At 55.9% G+C, this 27,079-nt stretch overlaps 1 protein-coding gene across 11 annotated transcripts in view; it reads left to right on the top strand.

Moving 5' to 3' along the window:
* Positions 1 to 27,079, top strand: part of DAB2IP (DAB2 interacting protein) — a 70,431-nt gene that overhangs the window by 19,373 nt on the left and 23,979 nt on the right. For 9 of the 11 annotated variants that reach the window (XM_087879646.1, XM_087879645.1, XM_034436193.3 and 6 more), the window contains exons 2-3: positions 1,236 to 1,339; positions 8,307 to 8,425. In XM_087879646.1, coding sequence (XP_087735772.1) covers positions 1,236 to 1,339; positions 8,307 to 8,425 — 223 coding nt within the window. Of the gene's footprint in view, positions 1 to 1,235; positions 1,340 to 8,306; positions 8,426 to 23,046; positions 23,248 to 26,379; positions 26,487 to 27,079 lie in introns of those variants that run through there. The other 2 variants (XM_034436199.2, XM_034436198.3) reach the window with 2 other exon arrangements.

Genomic DNA, 27,079 nt, shown 5'->3' with positions numbered 1-27,079 from the left:
CATTTACTGGAGACTAATAAGGCTTACTTTCAAGTAAGAGATTGTAGAAGGAGAGACTCCAACGGTGGCCAATGTCACCAGGCTATGATTAACAAAATCTTCTTAAAAGCCACCTGGAGCCGTTGGATGTCGAGATGGGTGGCATATAAATTTAATAACTAAATAAATACGTGGCACTAGTTTTTGTGCACTGCAGCACCTGAAAGCTTTTAATAAACTGAGGTAGCCGGACCAGGTGCTCCCCGCCCTCTCCTGTTCTCCTCTCCTCCTCCTCCTCTTCCTCCTCCACGCCGGATCAATGAGCCCAGTTAAAATTGGAAAAAGAGAATTCTCATAAAAACATTTCTGGATCCATTTCACCGGCGATTGATCCAAACCCTATTTGGTGCCAGCTGTCAGCTCTGTTGACGGTTGAAGGAAATGGTTTTTCTTTGTGTCCGTCCAGAGAAGAAAGGGTAGATAATGTGAAACTCTGAAGACCGGGGAGTTGAGCCGAGGAGAATTTTGGAACCCTCGCTAAGTGAAGGGCCTGATTTTCTGGAAATGACAGACCCGTGAGTCATCAAATGCGGGAAAACAGTCGGAAGGAGAAGGCCAGCTCTGGATTTCTTTCCTTTGTGTGGCAGAAATGTCATCTTTTATTCTTTGATGCTCCTGTCTACATCCATCCTACAGAGCTGGGCTTATTTTCTGCCTGAGTCGCCTCACCAACAGTTAGGCACCTTTAGGCATTGGGTGACCTGGCAGCCCTTCGCGAGCGGAGACCTAACTGGGGAGAAAAACGCATTTGGGGCAGTTTTCGGGGGGTTTGGCTCGATCCGAAGCGCTGAGGGCAGGGTCTGAGAAGCTGGCTTACTCTAACTTGCTCTCTTTTGGACTTTCGAGTTGCCCAGGGATGCCTCCAATCCGGCCTATGCTGGCATATAGGATCCATCTCTTTCTGGGTGACGCCTTGAGCCTATCGCGTTTTCCATAATGCCCTTGGAAGGATGGCTTAAGAGGGGACTTGAGTCCCCCAAGATTGTGCGTGCAGAGGGAGAGAAAATCTGGGGTTGTACTTCTCACTGGCGGGCGTGAATCCATTGTAGCCCTTCACCAAAGCCTTGATGGAAAAGAATGGGGGCAGGGGGGGGAGAATGAGGGGCCCTTGCAGGGGGGGGGCCTCTGTCATTCTTAAGCACCGTTTTCTCTCTCCCCCGCTCAATAGTCTTTCTCCTCCTTTGTGTCATTTGCAGATTCCCCGCCGGAAAGGACTGGGCAGAGACGTGGCATGCCGGGTGGGGCTCTGGAGAAGAATCCCAGCATGGATCTGGCAGCCACCACCCCGTTCCGGGTCACAGTGAGTCCCTCTTTCTGCCCTCTGCGCATGTTCTGGATGCCCTCGGGTGGGGGGCGGGTCCTAGGAAAAAGAAGCAGCACATCTCGCTTGCATGGCCTTTTCCAGTGGCATGGAGTTCCATAGGAGAATGTATTTAGCACTGCAGGAGGATGTGAGGGCGGGGCTTTATAAACGCTCTGGGTGGTCACGCCCCCAAGTGGCGATTGGCTCCTGGGCTCCCAAGGCGGAGTCCCTTGAGCTGTATAAAGCCAGCCCTGAATTTTGACCAGCCGTTCGTGCAAGACTCCCGCATCAAAAGTAATTTATCCAAATTTATCCCAAAGTAAAGGAGAAAAGTCATCCTTTATTGACTATGTCCCTGCTCCAGGGGAGCAGAAGCTTCCTTCCCCGCCTGCCTCCCTTCCGTGGCCCTGATTTTTCATGGTTTTTCATTGGAAGAAACGTTCCATCAAAGAGTGGCTGGAGGGGGATTTTAATGGAAAAACAGAGCCCATCCCTTCCGTCTCCTTTGGCTGGTGGGGGACATTTGTCCAGCTATTATTTCTGTTCGGTCAGGGGTGGGGGCTGCATTCCTTGAAGACAAGTGGCTTTTCCGTTTTGCCTGGCATGGGGGGGTGGAACGAAAGAAGAAATTCTGCTATGCCTTAACCACAAATCGCTTTTATTTTTATCCGCTTCGGCTTGGTTGAACGAACTGCATTTAAAAAAAAAAAAAAGCATATGTAACAGAGAAAAGCATTCTATAAGTGATGCGTTGTGGGCACCGGGATGTGATGCTGGGGCAGGTCAGGCTGTGGGCCTCAGGGGTGACGATGCCCGGCGTGCCCCCTCCCAGCCACATCCAGAGGGTGCAGGTGCCCGAGTCCTGCAGAGGTGCCTGCAAAGGCCCAGACCTGGCACTTCCCATGCCCACAATCCAGGCTCCTGCCCCCATGGTGTCCTTCTCTTCTCCACCCTCATGCCCCCCCCCCCACACGCACCCATAAATGGGAGGAAGCCTGGTCCGAAAGGAGGTTCGGTCGATTTCTGCCCCTCCCCCTCCGCTCCTGCAGACCAATTCCCGCCATTGAGCTCCCCTTCCCCCACCCACCGCCTCTGAGTAAATTATATTTTAATGGTGTCCTTTTCTTCAAGAGGATTTTCTGCCTGGCGGAGGAGAGCAGTTGGAGTGAACTCCGTTCTCCGCGGTGGGAGCCCTCAAATCTTTAATTGAAACCTAATTGTTTACTAAACCGCTTGAACCAAAAGGGAAAATTACTATAATTTGGGTCTGTGGATGATTCCCTTCACCCTGGCTGTTGTTTTTTTTTTAAAGAAAACAAAGGGGGGGGGGAAACACCCCTTTTATGGGTACTGAATTTTAAGGAGGAAAAAAAGGCGCATTACCTTCCATGATATATAAACATGCAAGTGATTATCATTAAACTGTCCGTGGCCACCGGGTGCCAGCAACAAATTAAATGCAAATCGTTTTGGGAGAATCGACCGACCGTTGGGTTGAGTCAATGCGAGCGGAAGAGAGGAAGGATGGGCTCGCCCACCCCTGAAGTGAGGCCCAGACGAAGTCCCAAAGCCCCCCCCCCACCTTTGGCTCCCCCTTCCTAAGGGAGGCTGGGTGGCCACAAGGGCCAGCAACCTGTCTGAAGAAATCCTATCTCAACCTCCAAGCCGCTCTCTGCTGTGGATTATGGGTCTGAAAAATGCAGGAGCACTAAGCGTTGTTTGGAAGGTGGATTCAGGGCTCTCTAGATGGTACCTGAGGGACGATGGGATTTGTAATCCAGGCTAGTGAGGCTACCTCAAATGCCCACTTCTGTTCTGCTGGGGGCGGTTGGCGTTTTTGGTATCCCTTGAGCCTCAGTTTACCCTCCGCTTCGAACTCTTAAGGGGGCAGGTTTAGTTCTGGCTTTGCACCCTTGTTCTATTCGGCTGTGTTTTCGGGTTGAAGATTAAGGGCCGATCTGGTGCAGCACTGGGTGGTGACTTTTCCTCCAGAAGGAGCAGGTTAGTGCCGTCCTTTGCCTCTTGTGGCAGTGAGTTCCAGGGGATTCCTCCATGTCACCTGGCGCCCCACGGTCCTGATCCCAGAGGCCTTCACTTCTCTGTTCCTGCCCCTTTGCCAGCCCCACGGCTCCCTCTTAGTTGCGCCGATCAGCCGCCTGCCATGCCCGTCCTTCGGCCTCCTTTCCAGCACCAGGCGGTGCCCGCTGCTGCCAGCCTGCTTCCTCTCCCTGCCACCTCAACAGCAGCAGCCGCAGCAGCAGCAGCCGGGGAGGTGACATTGATTTCCATCTGCTCTTTCCAACTTCCGTTGCCATGGTGACCGGATTTCGTTTCTTTGCCGTGCCGGGCCTTTTTCTCCAGTTTGGCGCGTTCTGAAAATGGATGAACTGGTCAGGGAGCAAAAAGGGCCAGAGCTGGCATGGTAGTGGGCATGTTTCCCACCCCCAGCCCTTTGGCAGTGGTGGCCCCCAGGCTGCAGAGGACTTGGAAAAGGGGCTGCATGGTGGAGGAGCTGCCCCCATAATTATCCTTCCCACCGGAGGAGAGGCAGGGGAGAAACTCTCTTGGCCACCCACGCCTCTCCTCAGCCGGGTCAGAGGGCGCCGTCTCGGCCGGTCCCTGTCCTTTAAAGTGGAGGAGCAGTCAGCCTCATCCTTGGCGAGAGGGCCCCGGGCAGCAAGGGCCCCTGTGGAGGCCCCCAGCACCAGCACCAGATCAGTTCAGCTCTTGGACGTTCCTCCCCCTCGACCGTAGCTGAGTGGGGCCAGCAACCGGACGCACCAGCTTGCCTCCCCCTGACCAAGATATGTCGGGGACGAGTGGGTGGATGAGGGGCCAGTGGGACCAGAGAGGAGGCCCATGCCCCGCCCATTGTCTGCCACTCGTGGGTGCCAATCGATAGCGCCGGGAGCCGGGACCAGATCGAACTGCCTTAGAGGGTTGTTGTCGCCCTTAGCAATGCGCACCCTCGGAGCGCCAGGCAAGTATTAAGAATGGCTATGTCGGATTACAGGTAGTCCTCGACCTACGACCACAATTGAGCCCAACGTTTCTGTTGCTAAGTGAGACATTTGTTAAATGAGTTTTATCCCATCTTGCAACCTTCCTTGCCACGCTTGTTAAGTGAATCCGGCTTCCCCATTTGCTGGTCAGAAGGTCACAATAGGGGAATCATGTGACCCCGGGATGCAGCAACCGTCATAGACATGAGTCAGAATTGCCAAACGTCTGAATTCTGATCTCGTGACCCTGTTGGGGGGGGGCGGGTGCTGCAATGGTTGTAAGTGTGAAAAATGGTCAGGTCACTTTTTTTTTTGTGCCATTGTAACTTTGAATGGTCGTTAAATGAACGTTTGTAAGTCGAGGACTATCTGTAGCAGCCACTGATTGGAGAAGAGGGATGGCAAAGAGGTGGGACCGACCCCGGGAGGCCTTGCTTTGCTGTGCTGTGCGTGAAGGGTTTACAGATGAAACCCAGGTTTTTCCAGGGGCCCTGTGGGGCTCCTCCACCCCTCTTCCTCACCCTTCCACAAAATGTGTGCCACTCCACCGACACAGATGGAAAAAACACCAGTGTTTCCACGCAGCCGGAAAGACGGGAAGGAAGCGAAGCCACGGGAGCTCACGAAAGGCTGATGGATCACCAAGCTGGTGTCTACATTTTTATGAAGCGTTTCCAACATACGTCCTTCCTTCCTTCCTTCCTTCCTCGGGGACGCCACGATTAGATTATTGAAAACGATACGTTGCTCTCCGCTCGTTCCGAGGAGGGGCGTTCGACTGCGATGCGATGGAGGGGGACGCCGGCTGCCAGGTGCTGACACGGAGGGATGATGCCAGCCGACCTTTGAAATGTGCGAAGCGAGGCCAGGCTGGCACAGCGGTGATCCATCGCTGATCAGGAGGACGCGAACGCCAAGCCGATTGTGCCTGATGAAAGTGGGCTAGAAGCGTAGATTTATAGGAAGGCGAATAAATTCCTGTCAGCCGGCGATGATTATCTCCTCTGCTCTCCACAGATTCCGGTCTTCTCCCCCACACGTCGTCTGGGGCTTCAAACGCCTGCTTTTGATTGGGATCTACTGCTCTCTGTTGGAAAATAAATCTCCTGCGTTTTCTGCCAAGCACCGGAGAGGCTTTAAACATGAAAATTTCTAGATTGATTTGGAAAAGGCTCCAGGCCTCTTTTTTCATCTCGGGTCCATCAGACTGTGCCTCCTCCGATTTGTCCGGGCAGCTTCCCAGGCACCCTGAGTGCCGTTTCCCCACACGTGGCCCCGTTCTGAGCGGCTCTGGGGGTCTAGAGAAGGGCTGCCAGCCGAGATGGCACATCTGGGAGATGCCCAAGGTGGAAAAGAGAAAAAAGGAAGGCCGGTTTGCTTAGAGATAGAGAGGGTTCCCAGACTGGAGGAAGGAGCGTTGCTGGGCAGGGAACAGGGGAAGGAGGATGCTCAAGGTACATCCAGCCTGGTACCCTAATGGATAAGAGCCAAGAATCTCAGGGCTTGGGGCTCCAATTAACCCTCAGGTAAAGCTCCCCTCACATGTATGTGCTAGTCGTTCCCGACTCTAGAGGGCAGTGCTCATCTCCGTTTCAAAGCCAAAGAGCCAGCGCTGTCCGAAGACGTCTCCGTGGTCATGTGGCTGGCATGACTCAACGCCAAAGGTGCACGGAACGCTGTTCCCTTCCCACCAAAGGTGGTCCCTATTTTTCTACTTGCATTTTTTACGTGCTTTCGAACTGCTAGGTTGGCAGAAGCTGGGACAAGGAACGGGAGCTCACCCCATTACACGGCACTCGGGATTCGAACGGCTGAACTGTCGACCTTTCGATCGACAAGCTCAGCGTCTTAGCCACTGAGCCACCGCGTCCCTTTCCAGCACCTGGTACACTGTCTCTAACCATGGAGGTTCCAATACAAGGTCCTGGTTCACCTCTGAGGAGAGGGAGCTGTAGCCGGGGGGACCTGGGGGGGGAGATGTGCCAGGCTGGCGACTGCCCACTAGGCCACCGTTTCCTGCTGGTGAGAAACCTTCACTGTCAGGGGGCAGGGATGGGCGTGCGTAAGAGGGTCACGGACTGCATCTCAGCCATTAAAGGGGTCGGGTCAGAACAAGGGGAGGTGGGCTCTCTCAGGCTGGTCACCAGGAGTGCTGATGCAGTGCAAAACCCCTCCCTGCCTCCCCTTAACAACATCCTTCTCCCGCCAGGCAGGGCCGGTGTATAATTTTCTAAGGTATCTGTAGCCATGGTGATAAGGAAGGTATAATTACCTCCACTGGGAAAGGCAGGTAGATAACGCGAAATATTTTGTCCTTCCTCTCGTGAACAATAACATGGCGCTGGGAGGCCTGGCGTTTGCAGCATCTCCCGTGCCGTCTGATTTATCCTCTGCCTGAGTCCGAGGGCACCTGCCACGTTTCCTCTCCCTGTCCTGGGATCCTTGGGGGACCCCTTGGCAGGGAAGTGGGCACCTCTTTGGGGCAGGTGTGCCAGGAGAGACACCCACCCCACGGCTCTGAGGTGGGCAGGCGTTGGAAAGAGCCAGGCAGGGTCCCTTTTGGCAGCCTCTGGTTTGTGTTCTTTGCCCTTTCTGCCCCGGACTCCAAGCAACAAGGGGCTTGGGGCTGGCAGCCTTCCTTCTTTTTGGCACACCCAACTGTGCCACCGTCCTGGTGCCCTGCTGGCTGCAGACCAGGTGAGGCAGCCCCAAAGCAGGCCAAGACAGCTTGGCAACCCAGGACGAGGGGGGGCGTTGGTGGGCCTCCACCTCCAGCCAGTGGCTTTGAGCAAGGGAAGGGGTGACTTTGCTTGTGACAAAAATGTGGACATCTTCCCAGGCCAAAACCAGCCAGGCACCAAGGAGTGCCCAGACCTTCTGCGTGGCTGGAAAAAGCAACTTTCCTTGGGCAGGACAGATGCCAGGAGCCGCTTTCGCTTCTCCTTCCCCTTCTGAAATTTGGACGGGGGTCGTTTTAGGGACTCGGCTTCGCCCTCCAGAAATTCAATGGCTGGGGAGCGGTCGCGGACGGGTGGGGTCTCCCCTTCCTCAGCCTCCTGGCCAACAGAGCTGCCAGGCGTCTCATCCAGAGGCACAGAAGGGCTGCGGCTGCTCTGATTCAACAGGCAGGACCCATTTTCAGCCCCAGATCGAGTTCTTGACCTGGAACAAACAGGCTTTTCTTGGTTGTCCAGAACAGGGCTGTGGATGATGATGGTGGTGGTGATGATGATTGATCAAGCTTCACCTGACTCTCAGCCACTCTGGCCGAGAGTGATGCAAATGATTTAGAACATGAAAATAAGACAATAAGAACTTCGGGGAAGAAAACTGAGTAGACATTGGCAGAAAAACAGGGTGGAAACGAAACAAAATTGGGTTAAAAGGAGGCTCCGGGCCCCGAGGATGGAGAGCCCCGGAGGAGGAAGCTGGCTAAGGCTTTTGGTGCACAGAGAAAAGGCTCCAGAGCATCCCAACAGCATAGCCAAGGATTATGGTTTAGGTTGCACCTTCAAAGTTGGGGGATGGCAGGATGGGGGAGAAAGGCCGGATGCGGCTGCAAAAGAGGGGGGCAAGGGGACCCTTTTCGAGGGGACCCCACGATGGAGCCAGACTTTCTGGGTACCGCTGGGCTGGGTCGAGGGCCAGCTTCTCTCCCATCCTGGGCATCGTGCTAAGGAGGAGGGGGAGGCCCCTTTCCAGCCCCCCACCCCCCCTCCCCGATGCCGATGTGCCAGCCGTTGCAACACGCTCGGCTTGCAGCGCTGCGATTTTCTTTTTTTTTTTTTTTCCTGCGAGCGGGTGGTTGCCAAGGAAACCGAGGCTTCGGGGAGTCTCGCGCCGACGTCGCATCGCCGCCCGGCTCACTCGCCGCTCGCCTGCCGGATGCTGGGCGGCTCTCTGCACCGGGCGCCGCCGCCGCCCCGCCCCGCCCGGTAACGCCTGTCTGCCTCTCCCCGCAGGGCTTCCTCAGCCGGCAGCTGAAGGGCTCCATCAAACGGACCAAGAGCCAGTCCAAGCTCGACCGGCACAGCAGCTTCCGCCACGTCCTCCCGGGCTTCAGGAGCGCCGACCATGAGAGGTGAGAGCCCGGCCGGAGGGGGCGAGGGGGGGCGGCGGGGGGAGCGCTGCTTGCGGCTCTTCTGCAGGGAGGGGGCGGCTCAGACCCTCCCCCCCTCCCCGCTTGCAGCCCGTTTCCTCCCGCGGCAGCAATGAAATGGTGCAGGGAAGCGCTGGCCGGGGAGGAGGAGGAGGAGGAGGAGGAGGAGGCTTTCCTCTGCCTGGGTCGGGGCTTCGGGTGGGCCGGTGTGGCTCCGCCGGGTCCGTGCCAAGAAGGATGTGGCGGTTTTCTCGCTCTTGCCCGAGAAGGGCGTTTGGGGGCTACCTGGATTTTGGGGTGGGCGAGGGGAGGGGGTTGATGGGGGCTAGAGACTGCTTCTCCGGTGCCGATGGAGCCCCCCACCCTAACTGAGCCGGGGGCAGGAGACCCGCCGAGCAGGGGGCTCTAGAGAAGAGGCGTGTGGCGGTGGCCGGATTATCCGTGGAGATGCGAGTGCCACACCCCTCCCAACTCGGAAGGGATCTTTGCTGGTGATTTGGTGCGCTAGGGTTGGTAAAAACGGGTGACCTAATTTTCTAATTTCTGTGGAAATGGGGAGGGGGCAGAGGAGGGACTCGCAGGCACAAGCCGCCTGGCTACGATGAGGAGTGGGCTGCAGCCCCCCTTCCTCGCCTTTCCCACTGCAGTGATGGTCTTCCAGATGGGGACACGTCGTCCATCTGCCCAGCCCCTTCCTCCCTTCCTCCCGAGACACGACTAGCTGGGCATTTGCCTCCTGTGGTGGGCACATCCTGCACGGTGGCACTGGTTCCTTTTAAAAAACCTGTGCCTGCTTTTGGGAGGGGGGGCATCACTTGTGTCGGCACTTCCTAAGCGGCCCCCAGCCACCGTGGCCTCCTGCCACCCAGGGACCGAGGGCCGTCCAAATGGCATCGTGGCTCTGGGCAGCGACTGGGCGCAGGCAGCTGGTGCAAAGCGAGATCTCTTGGCCCGCGTTGTGATTGTGAGGCGGAAGCTGCCGTGGTGTGCAAAACAGAAGGCCGGCGGGATGGAGATGGCAAGGGAGGGGCGGGGGGGGGTCCTTGCAGAGACACAATCCCCTCATTTTATTTCGTCTTTCTTTAAAAAGGGGGGAGGATTTGGACAGGAGAGGCTAACATTGCATACCTGAAGGTGCCAAATGGGCCATTCAGTTTCTCGGTGGTCTGGTTGGTTCTGCCTGGGGAGGGTCTGGCTTTCTTGGCCCTGGTCTTTCTCCCCCCCCCACTTTACTTCCTGTTTACGGTCCAGCCAGCCATCCGCTGGTCTCCTTGCTCCGTCTCTGCTTGCCTGGACCACGCCCCTGACGGCTCCTTTCATCCTTTGCAAGCAGCCCCAATTTGGGGAGGGGGGAGGCAGATGCCCGCGATGCAAGCTCTCTTGACATAGGAAGTTTCCCATCCCTCCCCTCCCAGTTGCCCCCCCCCCTCAGCCGCCGTCTTCCTTTGCCCGATCTTTTCCAAGGGTGCTGGCAGACTCCATCTTGTTGAGGGGGCTTGAGCACCTCCCCACCCCCACCCCAAAGAGGGCATCTCTCAGAAGCACCAGGCATCAATGTCATTTTGTAATGGGGGGGGGGTTACGGGTGTTGCAAAGAGAATCAAAGGTCTGAAGCCAGCTGGGATTTGTGTGTTTGTTGTGGAATTTGACAATATATGTTTGCTTGTTGCCTCCTTTTCAACTCAAAACCTCCAGAGGGATTATTGGCTTGGTGTCCGGTATTCTCTGTCCACTAGGCAAGAAGTGGGGACGGGGATGGGTGTGCCACGGAAAGCCCACTCCTCAACTGCTTGAAAGGCTGCCCCAAACCCTGGTTAAAAATCTCCCTTTTCAGTCTTCAGCACAGGGATTTCTGGGAACTGTCCCAGGTAGAGCTGTGGAATGGGCTACTTGGAGGAGACCTAGAGGTCATCTAGTCTACCCTAGGATTTTAAGCCAGTGGAAGAGAGTGGTTTGAAGCCCCCAGAGGAGACTAGCACCCCATCGCTCTAAATTTGATTGTGCTGTGGATATTTTCTCCTAGTGTTCAACCCAGCTCTCTCCTCCTGCAACGGAAGGCCATTTAATGAGGAGGGGGCGGATTCCAGCTCAGCCAGGGGGCTGTTTGTAGGTCTCTCATACTTGGCGTCTTCTGCGGGGTGTGTGTGTGTGTGTGTGTGTGAGAGAGAGAGAGAGAGAGAGAGAGAGGGAGAGAGAGAGAGACCAGGCAGCCTGTCAGGTTTTTGTAGGCATCGGAGGGGCAGTTGGAAGGGGATGCTTGGCCAGCCAGCCCCCCATCAATCCATGGGGCTGTCGCAGGGCTCATGAAGAGTGAGCAGAGGAGTCTTTAAGCAGTGCTGCTTGTTAACAAGCCCCCCTGTGGTTGACTTTGGACGTGGACGGCTGGCGTGGAGTCCTTATCCCACAGGCTGGGCGTCTGTCTGCTGCCGGCCTCTTGGCATCAGCTGCAGACCGAGGTCCCTGGGAAGGAAGAAACGGGGTCTTAATTGGGAGTTTTTGCAATTGATGCTGTAAGCCCCGTTGAAGCCACCCCCCGCCCCCCATAAATCCATTCATTCCTGCCACCCTTTTGTTCAGATTGTGCCAAAGGGACATATTTTGGGAAGGTGCCATTCGAACAGAGGGAAGAGATCAGAAGCTGCTCCAGATTTAACTCCTTGGGGAACCAAAAGGCCCGTCCGCCTTCAGTGCCAACCAGCTACCAGCCAGATAGACTATCGCAGTCTATGGGAGATCCTCACAGCCACCATGGCTGCTGGCTCCCCATGTCGAAAGGCATCCTTTTGGTTTATCTCTCCGGAAGGGAAAGGAGTTTTCGTAGAGCAGGCCAAGGGTTCGTTTTGGTTAGAGGGGCCCAGTGGAAAGGCCGCTCGGGAGCTAAAGTGAGCCTGGGACACCCAGGCAGAACTTGCCAGCAGGGCAGTCAAAGCCAAAAGTTGTATAGAAGGCTGCTGAAATCAGGACCCTGGAGAACTCCCCCAAGGTGGTGGACGGGGCTCCTGCCAGGATGCCTCTGTTGGCTTGGCACCATCCTGCCCTGGCCCGGGGCTGGCTGACCCTGCCCCAAAGGGATGCTGGCTCTCCTGCAGCACCCAGAAAACGGGGGGTGTCCCAGGGGTTGAAATCCAGATCCCACTTGTTGGTTTTGTTGTCGGAAGACCAGTTTTCCAGCCTTTGTCCTCTAGGTGCTTTGAGGCTGCCCCCCATAATTGTGATCCTTGGAGAAGCTGATGTAGCCTCTTTCTTCTTTCACCCCCGCTTGCCAGGAGGGGGCGCCCGGCTGCCCGCCTTTCCCGGACCCTCCAAATTAAGGGCAATTGCCTTCTCAGCCATTGAGGGCGCTGGATTCAGGCCCTGCCTGCTTCCCTGGCCTTTATCTGCCTTCGGTATTTGCTCCAATTCCCGGAGAGGCTTTCCTGAACCTGGCAAAAATGATTCCCTGGTGACCGATGGAGGCAAAAAGACGGATAATCCACAGCCATCAATGGAGCAAGAAAAGGAGGTTTTCGGCTGAGGACAGAAGAAACCCTGATCAGCTGTGTTTTTAAAATTCAAGTTTAGCCAATCCATCAGGCTGGGGATAATGGGACTACGGAGGGCAGAATCCTATCCCCGCCATTCAGCCTTCCCTGCCCCTGTGCTCCCCCAGGATCAGATGTTAAAATTGCAGGCTATTTGGGTCACCTTCTCGGTGCTGTGCAAAGGACAAGGGTCCCTCTGCTTCCGTTGTGCGATTTGCTTTGCGTTATTTGCTTGCAAATTGTGTTTCAGTCCTGCCCAGCCCCAGCACACTTTGTGCAGCTTTCAGAATTATGCACATCAACAATGGAACGCACCAGTCAATGAAGAAACAGCGCGAAAAGGCCTCTCTCTCAGAATGCAAGTGAGATGAGAGGGAGAGGGAGAGGGAGAAGGAGGGAGGGAGGGAGGAATTGATTTTCAAAATATAGTTGTAAACATTCTGCTGTAACGTCTTCCTGGGAAAAGTCCAAAATTCTCTTCTTTTTCTGCTTCCTGGGATGCAAGTGAGTGTGTAACTAAGCCAAGTGCCTTAAATTAAAGTATTGATCTCTTCCAGGGAAGCTTGGATTCTGGGTATGCTGAGATTTTAATTTGAAAGGAAAAGATTCTTAATTATTAGGAAGCTCTGCCATTTTCCTCTCCCTCCCCCCCTGCCCCCCCCAGTCTTCCCGTAGCCTTTCCCTTTCTTTCCCTCTCGGCGTGGGTCCCTTTGCCAGGGCTAGGCGTGTCTTGGAAAGGAAAAGGCTGGGAGTTAATCAAAAGCAGGCCATGATGCCCCCCCCCTCCCCATCTCTAAACTTCCCCCTTCTAGAGCCAACGGGGCTTTTTAACAGCCAGGGAGGGAAGGCAGGCTGTGGACGGGCAGAGGTGGAAGTTTGCACAGATTCACACACATTTGCCTGAGGGGGAATCCCTGGCAGAGGGTCCAGGAAGGGCTGGCTGAGACTCTCATCCATCCCTGGTCCCACCCCCCTGGGGAGCAGCACCTGCGCAGAAGCTGGGAAAGGGCCTGGCTGGGCTCCTGCAGAGCAGCTGCCAGCCCGTGTGAGCAATAAGAGCCTTGCAACTCCTGGTCTGGCTGGGCAGAAAGCCTCAGAAAGTCACAGAGGGGGAGTTGAGGGGTCTCCTCTGTTCTGGGGCGCAGGGCCTCCTGAGCAGCCCTTCTGGCCAGGGCAGGAGCCCACCACTGCCCCACGGAGGAGCAGACACCAGGTTTGAGGTCCTGCCGGGAGGGAAGAGAGAGCAGCCACCAGCATGCAAGAGGCTGTGCCCCACATTACCTGAAGTCTGCCAGTCCTGCAGCTCCCTCACCCGAGGCCACTTGTGGGGAAGGGGTGGTGGGGTGCCCCAGAGGGAGAAAAGGGGTCAGAGGAGGACTCAACGGCCCCTGGAGGTTCCCTGCTCTGCGTGGGGGCTGCACCTCTGTTCACCTTGCGGGGTGTCTGCAAATCTGCTGCCTTAATGGAACTCACTGGTGCGAAGCTTCTCCAACCAGAGAGTTAATTACTGGTCTTGAATTAATGACCGACTTAAAAGACGATTGTCAAGCAAGGTGAGGAGGGCGGATCAGCTCTGCCAGAGGGAAGGTCCTCTTTCTCACCGGGAAGGGCTGGCAGGTACTTAATGCTGGATTGAAATAAAATTCTCTCTCTCTCTCACACACACGCACACTCAGCCTTACAATGACATCTGTCAATAGTTTCCAAACCTTGCTGAGTGTCTGAATGGGGGGGGGGGGGATAGGAATTTCCTCCTCCTCCTCCTCCTCCTCTTTCTCTTTCCCTCTGCAATGGCAAATGTCTCTGATCCCTTTTGTGTCCCTCTTGGACCGCTTCACAGCACAGAAGTGAGGACTTATGGGAACGCAGATGTCCCTATTGTCGGCTCGGAGTTGGAGGCAGTTTTTAACAAGCCCCCTCCCCCTTTCTGGCAGTTCACAGCCTCCCTCTGCTCGTGTGGCTGAATGTGCCAAGGAGGGAAGCAGGGCCGGGCAGGTGGGGCTCATTGGTAAGCGCCAGCAGCCTCGGCCCTTGTCTGAACAAAGCTGGCTGTCTGGAGGGAGGGAGGGAGGGAGGGAGGCCTGGCGAAGTCCTGGCAGTTTGGCCCCGGCTGCAGAAGGCCAGTCGGCTGCTCCAGGTAAAGAAGTCGTTGAAAAAGTTTCAGCAGGAAAATGAAGCTGTTGGGTCCAAAGGCAGCTGGGGTTGGCCTCAGGATCGAGATGGCGCAGGATGAGGCAGTCAGGAGGCCGACCTCCTGCCTTGTTGGACGCAGGATCTGGCTTTCCTAGGGGTGGGATTGTGGGGTTCCTGGAGGCTCAGTTTGCCCCCCCCCCCCGCCCAGGTTAAGACAGGATGCCCTCAATGCGAGAGGAGCAGTGAGGCCAGGAGGGAGAACCTGGTAGTCTTCCCCATGGATTATTGCAAATAAAATTGGTATTCTTTCTTGGGCGTCTGACCCTAGAAAGAGTTACATCCTGTTCCCATTTCCCAACTCACTCCTGTAGTACACCACTGTGCTTTTTCCCTACCCCCAAGTGCACCCCAACAGGCCCCAAAGCCAGAGCCGGCTACTCCTTTGCTGCGAATGGTGCTGAGCACAGACCCCCAACTCCCTGGGATTTGCGCTTTGAAAGGCTCGCAGGCACCCCAGAGAGGCTGAGCTGAAGGGGGTGGGGAGGGGGGTGGAGTTCATTCTGGTTTATGCCCAGGCGACCTGTTCTCAAGGCCCAGCAGGCCCTGCAAGGATGGCCCAGCTCCTCCACTCCCTGCACTGTCCAAGGTCCTGATGGGGTTAAGAACCCTCCAGGAACGATGGCCAAGGGGCAGTTAGCTTCCTGCCACTCTCTGGACACTGGGCAGTGCCCGGCACACACCCTCCCTTCCCCTGCTGGTCTCCTGCAACGTGCCAAGCCAAGGATGAGAAATCTCTCCCCTTCTAAACCGCCTCCCCGATGAAGCCAGGTCCCTGCAGACTTTCCCTGGGGCCCGAGAAGCCGAGCGCCCCCTTCGGCTGGGCCGGAGGGTATGCAGGGAAGGCAGAGGCTCTGCCCTGGACAGCCTGTGTAGGAACGTTGGGCTAATTGGATCTGTGCGTCTCGCAATTAGCGGCAGGATGGATGGTGGCCGTTCCTGACCTTTCTCTGCGTGAGCCAGGACATTGTTTGGACGTCCTGCTTAATTACAAAAATGGAGCCCTGGGCTTCGGAGGCTGCTGACGGCCCCTCCCTGTCACTGGCTGCAATTTTATGAGACAAGGGAACATTTCTTCAGCCAAGGGCAGAAGGCTCTGCCCACCCTCGGAATTGGCAGGAGGGGCTTCTCTTCCCTGCTTCACCACCTGATGCTTGCAGTCCTAAGTCCCCCCCCCCTCCAAAGAGCCTGTCTGTCTGTCCCCCTTGCTCCTGCCCTTGCCCAGCTCCGCAACTCTTTCTGAGACTTGTTTTGAAGAACCAAGAGACTAGTCCTTATGGATGTGGAGCTTTGGCTCTGCTACAGAGTGACCCTGTGGAGCAAAGTCCCCATTTTTAAAGCAAATGCATCTGCACGGTCTTCATTTAATGCCACTGGTCCTGTTTTGGAAACAGACCCCAAATCATTTCAGCCACTTCTAAAAGATACGAGGAAGCTGAGGCTGCCATTCGGTCAGTCTTCTTCCCTGACTAAGTCGGTGTCTGGAGGCCGATATTTACACTCATTTATCACATCAGTGAGAACTAGAGGCTTGTGCTGCCTGGGCTGGTCTCTTGAATTCTGGTTGCAAAATATTGGGCCGGTGCCAGTGCATACAAATGTATCCCCCCACCCCCACCCCTCTCCCTCCCCCAGCTGCCTTAGCAGGCAAAAATCCTCCAATCCTCCTCTAATTTTCCTAAGATTAAAACCTGAACCCAGCTAATTAGTTTTCTTTTGAAAAGCTGCCCCATGCAAAATACTTCCTTGTGTTGTTTCCCAGCACAGTAAATTGATTTATAATCGGCCGTTAATTCTTTATAGCCTATAATTTGCAGAAGCAAGGATGACAACAAAATGCATCGCACAAATGCAGCAGGGGTGTGTGTGTGTGTGCCCATGCCCCTGCTTGCTTGGGTGTTGGGGGAGAAGGCCAAAATGGAAGGAAGGAAGGAAGGAAGGAAGGAAGGAAGGAAGGAAGGAAGGAAAGAAAGAAAGAAAGGGGGGCGAGGTTGAGATATAGGTGTGGAGGCCGAGTGGGGATCTGGGGATGGAGGTTACATGCAGATGGGCCTTTTTGTCTGCTCCTCCCCAAATGGCCTCGGAAGTTTTATTTTGCTGGACAAAAGAGATGGCGATCAGCTGGCGAGGAGGGGGAGGAGGTCTTTTTATGGCCCCTTCCTCTTTCAAAGGCCCAGCTGCTACTCCAGAGAGGTTCTTTTGCAAACCTCAGCCAAACTCCTGCCAGCTGACCATCGACTCCAAATTCAAGCCAGTCTCCTTCCCTTCGCAGGAACCACCTTCCCTCTCCTTCCTCCGTGGCCTGGAACCACACCTGCCCCACAGGCTCCAGGCGTGGCTGCAGTCAGGCCAGAGGTACGATCAGCAGGTTCCCGCAGGTTTTAGCCAAAGTTGATTTCTTGGATCCTGTTTTGAAGGGAGCTGCTTGTCCCCTTGTTTCCTTGAGGCTGTCTGGAATGAGCTTGTGTGTCACAGATCCCCCTCCGGGATGGGGGCTTTTTCACCTGCTCAGAGATGGGGGGCTGCTTTAAACCACAAACGATGCTGTGGGCAAAGGGGAGCCCCTTTCTGCAGATGAGGTCTGGGGGTGTTGGAAGTCACTGAGCAACGGAGGCTCCCCCTCTCCAGCTCAGCTCACCTGTGCTTGTTCCTCCATCCCCCTCTTATTGGCTCACATCATGAACCCTAAATTACCACGAGTTTTTAGGATGCAATCATCCAGGAAATTTAATGTATCCTCTAGCCCAACAGGGGTGCAATATCGAGTCCGTTCTTGTAATAACACTTCGCACACACGCTCCTAAGCAGCCGGCTGGGAAGGCTGAGAAATGTGCCTTCGGATAACTCTGCTGGGGAAGGTGTTGGGCCAGGCAGGGGGGGGCAGGGGGAGGCTTTGCACGGAGAAGGAAAAATTAGAGAGTGAGATCATAATTGGAGATGAAAAGAAACGAGGCAGAGAAAAGTCTTGGAAAGGAAGGAGAGCGCCTTCTCTCCTTCAGAACTGGTGGGGACGAGAAACCAGACACTGCCCCACCCATCCCGGCCCATTCCTCTCCCCACAGCTTTGCCCTCACTCTGGTCTGGAAGCAGAGGCCACCTGGTCAGTGGCACCGGAGTCCACCGAAGGAGCCACAGCTGTATGGCCAGCTCTGGGTCCCTACCAGTGGGAGCTGAGAGGGTTTAAGTAAAGAAGCCAACCCTTGTTTCCTTCCCTGTGGTCCTCTTACCTTCTGGTGCCTTGCAAAATGCCAAGGCAAACCCGAGAATTCCGGTCCCTGGGCTGAGCCTCAAGGGGCGGCTGTGTCTTTTGGTGCTGCCGTCAAAACGGGGCCCATTGCCCAGCCTTGCAGGAAGGTGTTCTCTCTCCCCTCCCTTCCTTCACTCAAGGCCTTTTCCCCCCTGATAATTACTTTCAGATCCGAGCAGATGTTCTGGGTTAACAAGTATCTGTATTTTCGGATGGCAAAGTCAAAGGCGTTCATTAAAAACAGAAAAAAAAAATCCCCGTTTTATGCAGACTCTCATTGACCTTGGATAATAATTGAGCCTCTTTCCCCTCTCCCTCCTTTTTCAAGAGAGAGGGTTAAAGCCCTAAAGTTCCTTTTTTTTTGCTTGAAAGAGGCGAGGGAGAGACCCTTCGTGGCCTCAGAGCTCCAGAGGTGCCTTTTAAGACTCCGTACGGATTCCTGTCTGGAGAAGTTGCCTCTTCTCCGTGACTTCTGAGTTCCTGATGCCATGTCCGGAAGGCATCACGGTGCTTGAAAAGCCCTCGGTGGACGTGAGTGTGAAGCTAAGTAGCTGCAGAGGTGAAGGCCTCAACCTGGTTGGTTTGAAGGCCGAACAGGCTGGTGAGACCCTCCCCGTGGCTGCTTAGCTTTGCAGCCTTTGAAACAGTCTCCCAGAATCAAAGAGGGCCAACGGGGAGGGTCCTCAGCTTGGAAACCGGGCACCGTTCAGATGTTTAGGGCTAAGAGGGGCTGGAAATGATGGGAGTTGACCCAGTGGCGAAATCCAATTTTTTTTACTACCGGTTCTGTGGGAGTGACTTGGTGGGCGTGGCAGGGGAAGGATACTGCAAAATCCCCATTCCCTCCCCACTCCTGGGGCCAGCCAGAGGTGGCATTTGCCAGTTCTCCAAACTGCTCAAAATTTCCGCTACCGGTTCTCCAGAACCTGTCAGAACCTGCTGGATTTCACCCCTGGGTTGACACCCCCCCCCCCAAATGCTGGAGACATAGGAGGAAGTGACGTTTTGGAGAAGGCACCTCAACAGGGCTGTATATATTTGTCTCGGGGGGGGGGGGTGTCTTTCTTTGTATCGGAAGCACCTACAAATTGTAGGCATCTAGCATCCAAGCAAAACGGGCCATAGAAATATAGCAGTAGGACATGTAAGAAGAATGGAGAATAAATAGGTTTAAAACTGCAGGATCCAATTCTGGGTCAGTCAGCGGGACCAGAGGCTTATTAGTCTTCCGAGCTTTCGGATTCGTGCTGGAGCCCATCCTCAGGGAAATTCTCAGGGACTCAGATTGGATCCTAGGATGGTCTGTGGCGGATGAGATGCCATCAAGGGAGGCCTTCCTCCAGATGTGCTGAGTTGCCAAACAGGTGTGGCAAGAGAAACCGGCAGAGAAAGGAAGGGGACCCTCTCTGGCTTCCGATCCCCCTAGAAGGGGTCAAAAATGACCCCAGAGCAGAAGTAAGAAGTGGACTTCTGGGCAAGTGAAAGTGGTGATTTCTGCCTGCTTCCCTCCCAAATTAATTACGGCTGGTGATGAGGGGACTCATTTAATCTTGGTAACTCGATGGCCCCCCAGGGACGGCTTGTTTTGCTCGCTGCTCTGTCGCCTCCACACTGCTCTGCCAGGCTCCCCAGAGAGGAGCAGGAGTGACTGGTTAGGATTGGGGGGGGGACCCTCTTGTCCTAATCGAGCAGGCTTCTGTTTTCCTCCTTGGGCATATCCGATGGAGCCCCCATGTGCAAAGACAGCCAGCCTGTTGGCACTGTGCTCGCCCTGCCTGTGGCCTTCCCCGTGGGGGTGTCTTGCCTGGCAGAGCTTGTTCTGGGGTGGCCCCGCAGCCTTGCACTCAAAGCACCCTCCCTCCACTCCCCCCCAACAGCCCTCAGACCACAGCAGCAGAGCCTGCCTTAGGCCGGCTGCCTTTATGGGGTGTGTGTGTGTGTGTGTGCAGTTTTCGGCTACCTGGCTGCGTCTGTGCCAGGTGATGCAAGAAACGGTGAGAATAAACAAGCACCTCCGAGACAGGAAAGAACAGCAGCCCGGAGGGTCTCCTCCCCCTCAATGTAGCCCCCTCCATAAATGTACCAGGTCCACTTTGGGAGCCATGGAGTTGACCCTCTGACATGTGGGGGTGCCCACCCAGGTAGCCCAGCGAGGCCTCTTGGCATGGCCCCGAAGCAACCGTCCCTTCAGGCCATCCGCCCTCAAGACCCAGGCTCTCCCGCCCCTGTTCGGAGGAAACTCAAACAAGCGTAAATCATTTCCACCCCACCTTCGTTTTAATCCTTCCAACAATCTGCCACGTAGCTTCAAAAGCAGCTGCCCTGGTCACAACTCGGAACCAAACCTGGCGAGCTACCGTATATTTGCAGAATGTCCAAACTTTGCTGACTTTCATTTTTTGTCTTGGTGTGTGTGTGCAGCAAACAGATGGATGCAGTAGCCAGGGTGTGTGAATGGAGCCACTGAGAAGTTGTACTGATTCTGAGGAGCCGTGATGTACTTAGGTGAATGTTTCTCAGGCTTGGCTGTGGAATTCTGGGAGTTAAAGCCCACACATCTGCAAGATGCCCAGGTTGAAAAACATTCGTTTAAAGTTGTATGTACCCAACTATTTGTGCCCTGTAATCTGTAACTTCCAGCTCTGTTGTGTTTGGGAGTTTAGCATGTCATAGAGAGCCTGCCATGGTGGCTTACTCTACGATCTTGGCTAAGCAGGACGTGGCTTAGGAAGTGGTCCTGAACTGCCCCTTTTCTGGGCCCAGGAAAGATGTGGGGCCCTTGCCGAGCAGGGCAGGTGGAAGGAAAGTGACTCGTGCCCTGTGTTTTTTGGCTTGCCGGAGAGGCTGTCCGTTTTAGCAAGTTGACAAGTGAAGCGAAGATGCCTCCCAGCCAGGAGTTGTGGGAGAGATAATGTGCTGATCTGGCTCTCAGAGAGATTTATCCTCCTGAGCGGGAACAGGTCTGCTGCCTCTTCCAGGTAGGCAGAGCCCTGGGAAAGCCCAGGAAGAGCACATCTGGGCCAGAGGCTGGGGGGCATCTGAGTGTGTGCACAGCTGGCTCTGCAGAAGCCTCTGAGCTCCTGTGTCGAGAGGGGCAGGCCCTCTAAATCCCCAGCCAGTGCCGTCTTTCTTGGGGACACACACGGAGGGGTGGTCAGAAGGCTGGGAAAACAGTGCAGAATGTGGGGGGCCATTCCTGGCTCAACATTCAGACTTTTTGGAATATTTAGAAATGGTCACAATCAGGTACTTCGCCTGTCACGGACAAAAAGGAGTGGAAATTGCGTTTGCAAGGAAGGATGTTCATTCAACTTGAAAGAAACCACGATTGTGCACATCGGTGCAAAAAAATGGGATGGGGGCAGATCCCTGGATGAAGGCACGGCTGCTGATCCCGGGTGGATTGCTCGATCCACCGGTCCCATCTGAAACCTCCCGATCCTTTCCTTTCCAAGCGGTCCAAATTCTGAGCCCGTCCCTTTGAGCAGGCCTTGCTCTGGAGAGCTTTTGGGAGGAAATGCCGCACCGGGGGCATCCCCAGGCCACTCGGCCGTATTTAGCCTCGGCCGGTGCCCACAACACACTGACCGCAGACGGGCCCTATAATTTTCATCTGAGGAAAATCACATCCTGGCCTGTCCCTTGAGCTGAAAGCCAGCAGGGTTTCCTGCTTGTCCGCATTGAAGTTCTCTCGGACTGGGGCAGGAGGAGGGAGGCTCTTCCAGGAAGGGCGCTGAGCTTCCTTCGATGCGCTGAACCTCCTTTAACCAAGGAGGCTCCGTAAATCGATGTGAGTTTTGTCAGTCTGTAGCACTTCTTGCAGCCAAAACGCCATCGGAGGCAATGGGCCAAACCAGTTTGAACAAGGGGTTGGACTAGAAGACCTCCAAGTTCCCTTCGAACGCTTGTCATTCCGTGTTCTGTAAGGGGCTAAAAGCAGAGCTCTGGGGGATCCCCCTCTCAGGGGGCTTTTGTTGCAAGGGCGAGGGGTGGTCCCCTGCACTCAACCGGTTTTCCTCAGGGGGTGGAGAGATCACCATTTGGGGCCACAACCCACTTGAAGCGATTCTGCGTCTCTGCCCTATGCCGAAGCGAGCTCTCCATTGGCTGCAACCAGAACCGGCCCTCGGTGGAAGAATGCCTGACTTCAGCATTAAATCTGCTCCATTAACTTTTAATTTGCAGGCATGCTTTTAATAACAATAATAAAAAACTAAAAACGAGGAAGCTCTGGGACTTTAGAATTTAAACAGAAAAGCACCTGCTGCAGAAAAACCCAGACTTAACCACTCTCGATAAGCAAGAGGGAGGGAGAAAGGTCTGGATAAGTGGACGTGGCAGTACCTGGAGACGCAAAAAGACCCGTAAATAGAAGGGAAATGACCGTGGCAAAAGAAAGCCAAGATTGGACCAATAGCACGAAGAGCCTTGGGTGCAATCCCAAAGCATCTGGAGCACCACTTCAGCGCCATCGGCATTGACACAAGTCCCCATCGGTCAATTGCAAAAGGCAGTTTTGCTTGGAAGAGCTGACATCCCGCGACAATAATTTTAATTTTAACACCATCAGGCACCCACATCCACCTGTCCTGGGTCCTGGGGAAGGACTTGATGGGTGGACCAAAATCCCAAATCCAATCCAGACCTCTGGTTGATCTGTGTGATCACTCATCATCATCATCATCGTCATCATCTCAGAAGGACAAGTCTCGAACGTGGTTGGCATGGAATGTGCTTTCTCTCTCTCGCAATGATGAGTCATCCTCCCCTCCCCCCCACCACAAAAACATCTTTTTGAAAGGAAAACAGAAACTCGCACACGTTGCCGCCATGTTTGGGATCTGCCACACTCTGCCACTTCACAGATGCCACGAAACTCGCCCACGCTGTTTACTTTCTGGCAGTCTGTCTGAGCCCATTGCCAACTCTTTGCAGATGGGCGTCTCTCTCTTCCAGCAACCTGGATAAAGACAAAGAAGGCAGAATTTGCCCGGCCCGGATCTGGGCTGCCGTGCGCGGGGCCAAACCGGGCGGGAGATGGATCTGTGTCTCGCGGGTGTTTCGGGCTGCGTTGGCATCTCTTGCAGAGAAGGGGCAGGATGAAGGAGACGGAGGAGGGGGAGCCAACTGCCTTTCTGGTGGGGGTCTGTCTTGCAGAATGCCTCCCAGCTGCACCTGGAGAGCCGGGGAACTTCCTTGCTCAAGGCCTCCAGAGCTTCAGAGGGGGAAGTGGATGGGAGGGCCTCTCTAGCCATGGAGCCAGGAGCCTCTTCAGGCTGAAGAGGGCAGCAGGTGGGCAGAGGGGCCTGGTAGGTGGGCTTCTTGAAGAAGAAGAAGAGGGGCCCTTCCTCCCCTCCAGCCTGACTTAGGGCTCCCCTCCTTCAGGCCCCTTTGAAAGTGGGGGGGGCTACCTGTCCTGGAAGTGAGACGGTGGGGCGCAGAGCAGGAAAGCGGTCAGGGACCCTCCTCCTCCGATGCCCCCCCCCAGCTGGCAGAGCGCCTCTGAGCATCTGCAGAGAGCTCCGCCGGAGCAGCCCCCTCCCTGCCTGTCGGGATTCCCAGCCGGGGTCGAGGAGGGGGCGGGCAGCTGGGCAGGCGAGGGGCCGAGCCGAGGCGCCTTTGTCTCCTCCCTTCCCGCGGAAGCCGGCGAGGCGAGAGGCGAGGCGAGGCGGCTGGAGGTGGGGACGGGCTGGGGGCCTCCGCCGCGCGCCCCTTGCCCACAGCCTGCCTGCTTGCCCCCCGCTGGCTGCCTGGCTGGCCGGAGCGCCATGCTGGAGGAAGGCGGCGGCGAGGTGAGGCGGCTTCCCTTGGCCGGAGGAGCTTCCCCGGAGGCATCGCCTGCCAAGGTGAGGCGCTGGTTGGGCCGGGCTCCTGCTTCCCCTGCGCTCCCCTCGCAGCCTGGGCCGTTGCAGCCAAGAGTGCGCTCGGGGCGGCGCTGTCCAGCCCGTTCTGCCCCCCCCCCCGGCCACCCCCGGGCCGAGGTTGCATTAAAGATCCCTGAAAGCTGCAAGGCAGGTAGAGGTTCAACAGGAGCTGCTTTTTTGCACAAATTTCTGCTGCTGTTCAAAGCAGACCCCTCCCCTCCCTTTAGCATGTTGTTCTAATGCAGAAAGTGGGGATGTTGGGGGTGGGGGGGGAACAGAGAGAGGCCTTTGGTGTCCGATTCTGGGCCTCCCTCTGGTCTCGGGCAGCGGCTCCAGATCTCTACTGACCTGACCCTGCCAGTTTGTCCAGGAGCCGAGCCCAGCTTCCATTTGTGTGTTGTTGTTGTTGTTGTGTCCCAATTATTGCGGTTCCCACCCTTCCTTGGGCTGCTTTGCACCCCCACCCTGACCGATGGCTCTCGGCCATCTGAGTCAGCCCAGGGAGGTCAGGGGCTCGGCCTTTCCCAGGCAAAGCATCCCGAACAGATGTTTGGACGGATCTTAACCTGCTTAAAAAACAGGTGTTGGAGAGGAGGAGGAGGAGGAACACGCCTCTTCCTCCCCCCTCCCCCCCTCCCTCTGCAGGTCGCTCTTTTCCCACAGCAGTGCAACGTCCATTTCTGACCCCAGGTATGGCTTTTATCAGGGCTCCGGGGGCGCTTGCAGGAGATGTCAGGTGGGGAGGGGCGAAAGGGGGCGAGGACCCCCTGGCTGAGCATAGCAGGTGGAGCCAGGCTGGCGGTGATGTTGAAGTGGACTGCTGAGAGATTTATGGCAGAGAAGTGGGACCAGGCAGTCGTGCCAAAAGAGCGATAAACAAATGACTTCATCGGTGTCCACTCAAAGGCAGTGGTGCCATTGTTGAGCAGGAGACGGTGAGCCTGGGGGTGGGGTGGGGGCTCCCTTGGTGGCCATGGCATCCTCGCAAGCCTCCTGGGCTGCCTTCTCCCCCTGCGTAGTTTTGCCACCCTCTGGAGTCACTGAGGCAGCTGGGGGTGGGGGGAGAGAATGCTAAAGAGGAGCCTTCACTGGGCGACTGGTGGGTGCCAGGGAGGGGGTCCAGACCCTGCCCTTGGAAAAGACCCCCTTGGCTGGTCTTGCTGTCAGGAAGCGCCCAGTCAGCTGGCGATGGGCAACGAATGGGCAATTGCAGGTTCCTCCCCTGGGTTTTCTGCTCCTTTCCTCTGCTGATCGATTTAGCCTGTTGGTTCTCTTCCCCCTCTCCTCCCCCACCTCCCCAAATTCTCTGCTCTCCCGGGGTGGGAAAAGAGGCCACCTCGCGATTCCCTCTCCCAGCCAAAGAGCCGGAAGGATCAATAGTCTGGCAGTTGGGGCCATAAAGGCAGGCGAGTCCCAGCCGCCGGGATTCGTTCTCGTCTCTTCCGAGCGTGCTGTGAAGCTGTAGCTCCAGGCTTGCTCCTTTCGGAGGGAGGGGGAAGGGGGGGGCTGGAGAGACGCCGCCGTTTCTCATTAAAGCAGAACTTGTTGGCGTGAAACGCCTCCAAAGAATCTCGGGGAGTTAGAAGATCAGCTGCGCGTCACTTGGCTGTGTTTGTCGTCCCCCCCCACCCCCCAGGTGGAACTGGGCTCTTGCAAAGCCGGGGGGAGGGTTTGAGGAGGGGGCCGGGCAGACAAAGCGACCCAGAGAAGTGCTGGGTGCGTTTCACCCAAGGCCAGGGGCTCATCGGAGGCTGCATCCCAGAAAGCCCTAAGCTAAAGGCTGTCTCCAACTCTGGACAGAGTTGAAGGCCGTCTGACAGCAAAACAGGCTCACAATCTGCCTTTTGCCCAAATGCCTCCTCCTATGATTTGTCCCTGCTTTGGGGGTTTCGACATCCCTGGACAGAAGTTGCGTTATCAACCTCTAAACAATCAATCCGTTTTCCAAAGAGCTTTTGTGCCAGAAGAGTCTATCTGAGTATTGAGATGGTTGAAGGTCAACAGGGAGTCCCTTTGCAACTCTCCACCCCCCACCCCGCACTCCCCAAAAGGCCTCGGCCTCCCTTCCTTTTTCTGCAAAGCAGAAGTTTTATCTCTAGTGACAAAGTCCAGGCGAAGGAGTTACCACCTGCTGGGGAGGAGAAAGCGATAAGGCCTTTTTCAAAGGCTCCGCGGAATGACCCACTCCTGGGAGGCGCTCCTCAAGCCGCCTCCTCTGGGGCCACCACGATCTGTGGGCGCCTGGGCTGCCGGATCTCACGGGGCGATGTCGTCCGGGGCTGGTCAAATTGGGCCACGGGATTCCTTTGAATCCCCCCCTTCCCGTGAATGGAATTGGGAGACGGAGGGGACTCTGAAGGTCATCCAGACCTCCAGTTAAACCAGTTGCAGGAGCTACTGCTGCTTCTTCCACGCTCCAGAGTGGTGAGCCCACCAGAACTCTGGACAGAAATTCAGCATTTCAGGACGGAGGTTGTTTTGAACCAGTTGCCGTGTTTTGTTGTGTTTCCTTCTGAGAGACCCAAGAGGTTGCCATGCCTTTTTGTAGGCTGGAGAAAGCCTCTTTCTGAATTTTGGGTCTCCTGCATGGCCCAGAGGGCGGGCAGAGGTGGTTCCTGGGCTCCTTTCAACGCCTGACCCAGCTGGGTCTGGACTGGAGGAAGCCTTTGCTGCCCCTGCCCGGGGCTCCACCTGCACCCATCTCCCTTGCTTCCCGGTGTAATGGAAATCCACCTTCTCCCAAAGGATCTGCAGAGTGGGCAGCGGCGCTCTCTGGGTCTCAGACCTCTCCCGGCTGTGGACAGCAAGGCGTCCGGCAGGGGATGCTCCGTGACTCAAAGGGTCTGTCATGGCTCCCCTCGCTCCCCATCCCAAAGGGGGTTTCTGCAGGGGTTGAGTGAGCAGGTTGGACTCCTGTGTCTGTGGATGGACAGCCTGCCTGCCTGCCGGCCGGAAGAGTTTCCTGAGGCCAGAAGGGGCTGGGCTGGGAGCCAGGCCCTCGCGCGGAGAGGCCAAGCGCTGGCACCATACAAGGAGGTGGGCCCAGGACTCGTGGGCTCACTTCCTGTTTGGGGCGGGACGGGGTGAGTGTCTCCCAGCTTCCCCCCCCCCCCCAGGGTTTCTGGAAGCTCCTGGCATGGCAGGGGATCCTTCAGGCTGTGAAGTTGGTTTCCTGCAAAACAGACCTGGGACTTGGCCGGTGGGGGCGGCTCTGGCTGAGGGTGAGTGTGCGCCCAGGGCCTCTTCCTCCCTCCCTCCCTCCCTCCTTTCCTTGGTCTTTCTCCATCAGGAGCAAGGAAGCCCCCGCAAGGCTTGCAGATAAGAGGTGGGGCAGCGGGGACCCAGCTGGGTGTGCGCCAAGGAGGAAGCCAGACCCCTGGGCTGGAAGTCCAGGAGGTTAGGAAAGGGGCAGGGGAGGGACAGACCTTGCCCCTTTGCTGATGGGCATGGGAGCCTGGGCAACTCCTTACTGGTTATAGATCCGTATCTGTTGGCATTTCTACTTTTTTGAGGCATCTGGATCTCTTTGTGGAGGAGATTTTTGAGGTCACTTTGCTTTCCTCTTTGCCGTCGCTTCCCAAGATTGGACTTCAAAATAGGCTAGAGGTCAAGAGCCGTGTGAAACATTCCCACAAGCTTCGCTCCTAGTTGCTGATCAGCGTTGCTCAAAAAATATTAGGGGTTTGTCTATGGCTTGTCTTGTCTCTCTCTCTCCTTCTCCCTATATCTGTGATTTTTTTAAAAAAAACCCATGGCAAATGGGGCGGGGGGGGGCGGGGAGAAAAGGGAAAACAAAATGACCATCGTGTTCCAG

This window comes from Pantherophis guttatus, chromosome 16, assembly GCF_059756535.1.
Source record: "Pantherophis guttatus breed Tessera chromosome 16, ASM5975653v1, whole genome shotgun sequence".
Lineage (NCBI taxonomy): Eukaryota > Metazoa > Chordata > Lepidosauria > Squamata > Colubridae > Pantherophis > Pantherophis guttatus.
The sequence above is the reverse complement of the archived record's forward strand: the minus strand, read 5'-3'. Positions and strand labels throughout refer to the sequence as shown.